Source organism: Cryptomeria japonica, chromosome 1, assembly GCF_030272615.1.
Source record: "Cryptomeria japonica chromosome 1, Sugi_1.0, whole genome shotgun sequence".
Lineage (NCBI taxonomy): Eukaryota > Viridiplantae > Streptophyta > Pinopsida > Cupressales > Cupressaceae > Cryptomeria > Cryptomeria japonica.
Genome location: NC_081405.1, coordinates 495,100,969 through 495,110,447, shown reverse-complemented (window position 1 = coordinate 495,110,447; position 9,479 = coordinate 495,100,969). Strand labels below are relative to the sequence as shown.

Here is a 9,479-nt window from a genome sequence, read left to right as displayed (position 1 = left end):
TCTCCCACAAGAGTAGCTCTAAATGTAATTGGTTGGGGGCTGGTTTTAGGCTAGCAACAAGTTGTTCTTTTTGCAGCTTTGTTTTAGTTTGGCTAGTTTCAAGCTATTCTTTTTGCAGCTTTTTTATCTATGGTTGTACGTGCTTTCATGTTCCTATGCTTGGACAACTTTCTAGTTGAGGGTTTCATATTCATATCCATTCAAAATCTGATTGTAAAGGGTTTTGAGTCCCTTCAAAACCTATTTTTGTTGTAATAAAAAACTACCTACTTCAATGTGAATCTAAAAAATCTATTAAGATTAATTACTATTTTTTTTGTATTAAGCATCATATAAACAACAGTTACAAAATTTGAGAGTTTGGGCTAGATACTTTGCAGCCAATTAAAGAGTTAACACATAAGATGCGGGAGCTATATCAGTCAGGAGCTCGAGTCATAATATACGATCATTTACATAGGAGCTGAATTACAAAATTACACAAAATGATAGACATTTCAAAAAGCATCACGGAGTATACAGCTAACTGAACACAAAGGAAGAACTAGGGTCATTGTTGTTCCCCACAAGGGGGAGCCATGCAGTCCAGACTAGCTCTCCCTTGCACTAGACCAACACATTTCCTTTGGCAAACTGATCTCTGTAGGGGTGGGAGGGTATTCCTTTCAGCTCCAGCTCGATGAAGTCTTCTCTCTATTGTCGTGCCTCCATCTCTTGCATGAACCTCATCAACCCTTGTTCAAAATGAGTCTTATTGCTTCCCATGCAATCCCAAGTGAAGCCATGTGAGAGCTCTCTTATGAAAACTAGAATGGCCACTTGTCAAATTTGTCTTCTTCCAGTCTTAGTACCACTGTGACCTGCATAGAAACAAGGTAGCGGATGAGTCTCCTAAGAGACTTAGTGAGGTTCCTACTCTTTCCATTAAACACATCATCATTCCTAAATTTCAAAATGATCCACATAATTTTCAAAGAGAGAGCATACCAGAAAAGATTAGCATGTTTCTTGCCACCTCTAATATAACCAAATACCATCTCTTCAACAGTAAAACAATTGCTATTAAGTGAGATACCAAACAAATTCCAGACCTCTTTAGCAAAATGACAACCAAAAAAAATGTGGTGTATAGATTCAGCGATACGACAAAGTTTACACAGTAGGGGGTCTCTGTTGTTGTCCTTAAGTGGCAGTTTATGGAGCAAGAGTCTCCAAGAAAAAAAAATTTCTTTGGTTCAGTTGGATTAGACCATAATTTCAAGAGGGTAGAATGCCATTGTTTGGAGTCCCAGGAAAGGTTCCAGGTGCAGTTAAGGTGGTCAAGGATATCCACAGAATCAGAAAGGGCAGAGTAGATCATTTTGGCCTTGGTTAGCAAAAGGGGAGACCCATCTAACCAGTAGAGGGAGGCTAGAGGGGAAGGGGAGGAGGGGTTAGGAGAGGGAAGGATGAGAGCAAGAGCAGATTTAAGGATGGTATAGGTTATGGCCTAGGAGAAGGGGAGGTTGGATTTAGAGCTGAGATTTTCCTAGGAGGCCAGAGTGCCATCTTCCAAAATGTGTTCAAATGTGACCAATCCCTGGTTGTGCCATTTAAGGGCAGAGCATCCTTGAAGACAGGCTAGTTGTTTCCCATTGTGTAGAACATTCCACCATATAGACCTTTCCAGATTGAGAGAGCCTTTTTTATCTATTATGTCTTTATTGATAATGTATTGTCTAACATGATTCCAGGCTTTCCATATAGACTTGAAGACTTCTGACCCTGCAGGGGAGACCTCAAAATTCCCAGCAATTGGATCTCCCATGGGTAGGTTCTTCCATTTTTTTGCTGATTTTGGGGTGGAGCATTGAATATTGTTTCTAACAAGCACTTTCCAGGGTTCGTTGCCATCAATGGCTTTACAAATCCATTTGGCAGCCAGGGCAGTTCCTTGAAGTTTGAGGTTTTTGAGGCCCATACCTCCTTGAATCTTAGATCTGATACACCAATTCCATTTAACAGTGTGTTGCTTCTTTTTGCCTTTTCCATCTGACCAAAGGAAGTTCCTGATTTGTTTTTAAATGCAGTTGAACTGATAATTGCTAAATAACCAGGCTGAGGAGCAGTATATGTTATATGGAGATAGTAGTTTCTGACAAACCTGAAAATGACCTGCTAATGATAGGAAGTTCTGGTTCCATTTAGTGAGTTTCTTATCAACTTTATTTATGAACCATTCCCACATTTCTTTCAAGTTCAAGGAGATAGAGAAGGGGATTCCCAGGTATCTAATGATGGTATCTGGGCCTCCCCACTTTAGATCAAACTTAGACAGCCAGATGAGAGGGGCAACAGTCCAACCTAACAGGGTAGATTTGTGAAGGGCAATTCTACTACCTGATGCTTTGCAGAAGATCTCAATATTGTGAAGAAGATGTGTTAAATTCTCCTCCTCTAGGGAGAAGAGGATATTTGTGTCATCTACAAACTGTATATTAATGACTTCTTCTTTGTTGGGGAGTGTAATTCCTTTAACCCTAGGGGATAAGTTGAAGTCCTTTAGTATGTAGTGCATAGCATCCGCAGCCAGGACAAACAGGGCCTTTGCAAGAGGACACCCTTGTCTAATTGATCTGGAGAGAGTGATGTTGTCAGACTTTAATTCGTTTACTTCCACAACTGCATTGGCATCACTAAGTAGTGTCTAGGCAATCTTGCAGAAGGAGTCTGGGAAACCCAGACTAGCTAGCATCTGAATTATGAATCCCCACTCTATCCTGTCATATACCTTCTTGAATTCTATTAGTAGCATAGCCCCATTCTGACCAGAGACCTTAGCCCATTCAAGAGACTCCCAATAGGTCACCAAGTTCTCAAGGATGAACCTGCCTTTAACAAATCTCGTTTGGGTAGGACTAATAATATATGGCAGTATTCTAATTAGCCTATTGCTACTGCTTTGGCTAATATTTTATAAGATACATTTAGTAGCATGATAGGCCTCCAGTTCTTAACCAGGGTCTTGTCTCCCTCCTTGGGAATGAGCTTGATAAGCCCTTGGTTGATCTCTTTGCCTAGGGTTCCTTTGGATATAGCCTCCAAATATAGGACGTGGAGGTTGTCTACAATTCATTTAATGTTTTTCTTATAGAACTCCACTGGGAATCCATCTGGTCCAAGGGATCTATCATTGCCCATAAAGGAGATAGCCATGGCTATTTCCTCTCTTGAGATAGAGTGCCCCACAACCTCAAAGTCCTCCTCATTAAGCTTGGGTGGGGTCAATTGCTTAATGAGCTCTCTAGCATGTCTATGGTTTTCATTTACCTCTTATGTGGTAAAAAGATTCTAATAATAGAGGGAGAAGCATTGTAGGATCTCCTGGGAGTCTGTGATGTGAGTGTTATTGTCCCATATAGCATTGATGTTCTCCTTAGCTTCCTTAACTTTGAGCATATGGAAAAAGAATTTGGAGCCCTTGTCCCCCGAATCCAACCAATTTAGTTTGGACCTGGTTTTTAGCCCTTTAATTTTTTGGTTTAGAAACTTCTTGAGGTGATCTTTGATTGTCATCAAAGTGAAAATGAGGTTTTCATCATTCGCAGAGTTCTGAAGATTCATTTTGCATTACATAGATCCTCCTGGAGTAGTCTTTCCACCCTCCTGGCATCCTTGGCCTTCTTTTTGCCCATTGTTTGACAAAGGATGGTCCAAGTTTTTATGTTTGCATTCCATGCATCTGTACTAGAGAGTTGGTTCCTATCCTTTTTGTTAAACAATCTGATAAAGGCTAGGGCAGAGCGAAAGTCCTCATCTTCTAGGAGTCTAGTGTTGACAATGAATGAAGGTGCTCTTGAGGAGGAGGGGGGGTTGCTGAGGAGAGGTCAATTCCCATTATTATCGGGTGGTGATCTGAGAGGGTAAATGGGGAGACAAAATAGTGATCACCATTAGGGCCTTTGTCTATCATAAAGTGGGATTTATTGAGGTAGAGCATGTCTAGTCTGCAGTAGATCCTTTTATTCAGTTGTTGATAGTTGCACCAAGTGTACCATATAGTGTTCAAATTGTCTTTCCTTCCAGCAATAGGGTCAAAGAGATGCAGTTTATTGATCATTCTATCCCATTGAAGCCTTTCCATTCTCTTCCATTCAAATTTGTCACCCCCAATAATCCAAGGGATATCCTCTAGGGTTGTTAGCCAGTTCCATAGTTCACCTCTTTCTCTGTAGTCATTCGGGGCATAGATAGAGCAAATTCCAAACTTCTGGCTCTCCATTTGAATAGAGACCCATATAGCTCTAGCATAGGGGGATTGTCCCCAGTTAACTACTTTGTTGGCCCATTTAGGACTAAGGAGTATGGCTGAGCCACCTTTTCCTTTGGTATGGTTAGTGTAAAAGGAGGTAGCCTCCCTCGAGATACATTTGAGACTGATTTGCAGGGTGAAACCCACTTCTTTTAGCTTCTACAAGAGGAGGCAATCCATGTTCTTATGTGCATTAAGAAACCTCTTTATGATTTATTTCCGATCAAGGGCCTCCAGGCCTCTGATGTTCTAGGATATAATTTTCAGCATGATTCACCTAGTTGGGGAGGGTCAATTTGGGATTTAAATCCCTCAAAACACTTGGGCCAATCCTCTTTGATTGCTATATTGTTAGCATCAAATGCAATAGAAGAGGAGGGTCTACCTCTCTTTTTCCTTGCCTCGGAGATTTGCTCAAAGCCTAGAGATTCCTTCCTGTTAGCACTATCATTGCTATTCTTAGGAGATCTCTTCCTCCTAGCTTTCCTGTGTTTAACCATAGTAAATCCATCTTGAGGGACTGCTAGCCCTTGTTCAAAGTTGGTTTCCACTGGAGTGAAGGGGTCTATGTTGGGCTCCTTACTTTGAGTGGTAGTTGACTCTACCTTCAGGGCACTAATAGGGGTGCTAGCAGTATAGGGGACAACACTAGCAGGGTCTCCCCTAGAGGCCTCTAAAGTACCAAAATCATCAAGAGGGGTTGATGGTACCTCCTCCAAAGTAGGTCTTCCCCTTTCCCCTTGCAAGGTAGGAGATTCCTCGGAATTGAGTGCATTAAGTTCCTTGCAAGTGGATAGTTCATGGTCCTGGGCCAAGGCCCTGCAAATGGTCTCTGCCATATCTAGAACACCCCTATCAATGTCCTCAAGGTTAGGTAGCTAACACCGAGAGGCTTCAATTTCCAATTTCTGTTTGAAGAGGTTTTGTTCAATAATTTTCCTAGCTTCCACTGCCTTTCTCAGTTTTTCCATCACTAGTTGTTGTGCATTAAGTGTCCTCGGGTTTGAGAGATGAGTAGGAGTATCAACTGTTTCAGAGGGAGTAAAGGGGGAAGGTTGAGCAGTGGCGAGGGCCTCTTTGATAGCATTGTTGTAGTCTAGGATGGAGTTAGCCATTGAGGGGTTTGAAGAGGAAGGGAGAGGGTTGCAGGGGAACGACAAGGGGGAGGGTTGCAGGGGAACGACAAGGGGGAGGGAGAAGAAGCGGGTGGGGGGGGGGGCGAGGAAGGGACATGAGGGGGGGACGAGGGGGCAGGTTCAGAGGGCATGGCTTTAGCTATAGGGGGGACTGGAGGCCCAAGTTTTAGACCTTGAAGATTTGTTTGATAATAAGGGACATTTACTTCTAAAGTGACCACTAACCTTACAAAAGTGGTAGGCATCTATTCCACCCATATACTCAATTGAACAACAGTAAGTTTTATTGTTGAGTCGAATAACAATTTCTGCAGGCTAAACCATACCCAGTTTCAAGGCAATGAGCAGTCTAGCATCAAGATGAGGGAGTATCGAGGGAGAAGAGTCGATTTTTACAATTTTCCCCAAGGGTTTTGCAATTTTGTCAACACAGGACTAGAGGAAAGATGGAACATTCTTAATGGTTATCCATTTTGGGCAGGAAAGGGTAAGAATTTCATTGTTACAAGCTTCGGGGTCCCAACAAACCGCCCTAAAAGACGAATTTCCTACTAACCAAAACTGTTTATTTACAATTTTGCTTTGGCTTTCCTTATTATCAAAGAAAATTAAAAACAGACCTTTTTGAATCATTCTACAAAACGAAAATTGAAACCCTAGTTTATTGACGCACAAATCTTGCAACCATTTATTCATATATTGACGAGATGGTAAGTTATTTACATCAAAGGCAGTGAAAAAAATTGTTGAATCCCTAAGTCTAGAAATCTCAGAAGAAATGGCAGAGAGCATAGAGTCGTCAGGTTTAATGGTGATGCGTTTGGAAGAGTGGACCTCACCTTGTGCTGCCGCGAGATTGGTTTCATCTTCATGGTGGAGAGCGGCTTCTAACTTTGTATCTTCGGGGAATGAAAACCGCTTGCCCTCCACTGCCTGGCTGAAGGTTTTCCGCAGGTCTTGAGCGTTCATACAGGGAGGAATGGGCAGTTTAGGGTTGTTGGGGTCATCTTTATTCGGCTCCATTTATTGCAGGAGAGGTAATAAATGAAACGAGGGCTTCCTAGCAAGGCCAAGGAGCCCTCGCACGAGGTAGCGTACTGCAACCAGCGGCACCATAGGGTTTCGTGCCTCCAAAACCATCCAACAAATATTTTTTAACTTGTTTTGTCTTTTCATTAATTACTATTATTATATTATCATATCTTTATATTATTATTATATTATTACATTGACATAATTATGAAGTTAACTTTAGTATGATGGAGATAGACAAATTGATTAATAGTTGAACTCAAAGAGGAGGAGAAAATAAATAAAATATTTTTTTTACTTTTCATGCATGTAAGTGTCACAAACATGTCAAATTTAATGCTTCTAGTTTCTATTAATGCATATTTGTGCATCCATTATATGACTATAATACACCTTCTGAAGTGGTAGAGTTTATCTTAAATTTGGCCAGCATTTGCTTGTCAAAATATAAATATAAAAAAATTTATGCAATTGCATTATTTTTTTAAATTAGAATTACTAAAATAATGGTGATTTTTTTAAGGAAAACTAAAGGTGACATACAATTTAGTAAAGTAAATGTAATATAGAAGAATATAAGTAAAGTAAGCCAAATATATTATATTTATTCTTTATTCCACTTTAAAATTTATTATATTATTATATTATTATATTATAATAATTATTTAAATTATTATTAAGATATAATTATGTTATTATATTATTACGTGTTAATATATTATTTTTTAAAATTATTATTATTATATTTTTAAATATTATTTCTTATCTTTATCTTTGAGAAAAAGGTGGACTTTATGTAGGGACACTTTCAATTCCCTATAGTTAATAAAAATTAAAACTAAAATAAAATTGCTTTAAATAAAAATTAACATAATTAAAAAAAAAAATCAAGACGTATATCTCTTATAGTCTTTGAGATAGATATATTTAAATTATTTAATAAATAAATTATTATTTTTCAAATATAAATATAATTAACATTTTGTTAATTATTTAAATTGACTTATAATTCACAATCCCTTCTTTAAAGAAAATATTTGAATATAATTCACATTCTCTTCTCAATAAAATATATTATAAAATATATTGATTCAAAAATTAAATATATAGTAAAATATTTTTTTATTATATAATTAAACTATCATATCTAAATATTAGATTATAATTAATATTAAAATGTGATATTGTAATTAATATTAAATTATTATTGTTACTTTTTTGGTTGTTATTATTATTTTTTCTTATGAAAATAAATAATACTTTTTTTTAAATACAATTATTTTTTAGGAGAATAATATGTAGTAAAAAAATTAATGTTAATTTATTGAATGATTAAAACTTAAAATATAAAAAAAAAAATTAAAAAGATCATGCAACTACCTTTTCTTATAAATTTATTCAATGCTAATTCATTGAAATTTTGAATGTTCAAAACTTTAAAATATAAAAGAAACCTGAAAATAATTAAAAGATCATGCAACTACCTTTTACTTAAAAAATTATTATTATTTTCTTAACTTGATAAAACAAATATATTTCGAATAAACTTCACTTTCAATTTGATGTTATTAATATTAATTTATAAAAAAAAAATTAACAGTATATATTTTTAATATATCTTATTTAATTTTAAGAATATTAAAAAGTTAAATTAAATAAATAGTTATCATAACATGCAGAGTGGACCTTCAAATTTCAACTTATAAGGAGGTGAGAAAAAAACAAAAATTGTATTCCAAGCTATTGCCTTTCCTGACTCAGAGAGGGTTTATAGAATTTAGGTGGGATTTCTACATTGTTGAAGAAATTAAGCAATTTTTTGCTACTATTTCTACAGCAAGATATAAATTTGAAGAGCTTATACCAAGTTTCTAATCTCACTGTATTACTGTTCAGGATGGATATGGAGGAGCTCTCACAGACAGAGGCAGAGATAAAGCTTATTGAAGCTGAAAATGCAGCCATTAAAGCAACAATGGAAGCTGAAAATGCAGCCATGAAAGCAACAATGGAAGCTGAAGATGCAGCCATGAAAGCTGAAAATGCAGCCATTAAAGCAACATTGGAAGCAATAAGAGAGCAGTTATCCATATTTGACAGCTTGATTTTATACCCAACTTATCAGAAGAAATTAGATTGTTATGGTGGAGCTGAAAAAGACATGGTGGAGTTAGCCATGAAGGCCAACTTCTTCAAAACCTCCCATGAAATAAGAAAAAGGATCAGAACAGATATGAAGGACAGACACTCAAAAAGACATTGTAATGACTAGTCTTTACTAGTTTACTCTTTCTTGTTTAGATTGTATTTTTGTTTGCATCAACATTTCAGATCACATTCTGTAATTCTCTATAGAATAATTCATTAGCGAAAGATTATCTCTCCAATTCAAACTCTTACTCAAGTACAATACCCTGTTTCCCATCAGTGATATGTAAACTGTTTACTTTGATGGGCATTTCTTTAAAACCACAGAGTGGAGAAGTTTTTCCATATTTGAATGAGATCCATGTAAACTGTTTACTTTGATGGGCATTTCTTTAAAACCAGAGAGTGGAGAAGTTTTTCCATATTTGAATGAGATCCAGTCATATTGTCTGTATGAATTATATTTGGATTTGATTGTATAATTCTGAAACAATAGATATCTGAGATGTGTTTTTTTTGTCATTAAAAGTCATTCTCATGGTTCTGAAAACCTTGCTTTTCTGAAGCTTTTTTTTCCTGATTTATTGTATCCTAAGAATCTGTTAATTGATAAGTTAGTTATAATGTTTTAAAAGCATTAAGTATAGAGTGAAGGATAGGTTAAAGTTCAATATATTACATGGCACATATCTTTCTTGATATTTTTGGAAATTGTAACTTGGGGTTTATTGTGGAAGTTTGTTAAGGTTTGTAGACATATTACACTAGATCTTGTGAAGCTTTTAAGCATGCATTTTATCTTTTCTTTTCTAAAAAGTAATTATTGGTTTTATAAAAAAATAATAATAATAATTAAATTAATGAATTTTTAG

General features: G+C 36.4%; 1 protein-coding gene across 1 annotated transcript; it reads left to right on the top strand.

Annotated features, from left to right (window-relative positions):
* Positions 1–8,210: 8,210 nt before the first annotated feature.
* On the top strand, positions 8,211–9,088 carry LOC131073481 (uncharacterized). The gene is made up of 2 exons (XM_058009916.2): positions 8,211–8,240; positions 8,356–9,088. Exon 2 carries the CDS (start codon positions 8,357–8,359, stop codon positions 8,729–8,731), a length of 375 nt encoding a protein of 124 aa, XP_057865899.2. The 5' UTR covers positions 8,211–8,240; position 8,356; the 3' UTR covers positions 8,732–9,088.
* Positions 9,089–9,479: the final 391 nt, after the last annotated feature.

Excerpts from the sequence above, each read along its gene's own strand:
- LOC131073481 (XM_058009916.2), top strand. The coding sequence starts at position 8,357 with ATGGATATGGAGGAGCTCTCACAGACAGAGGCAGAGATAAAGCTTATT.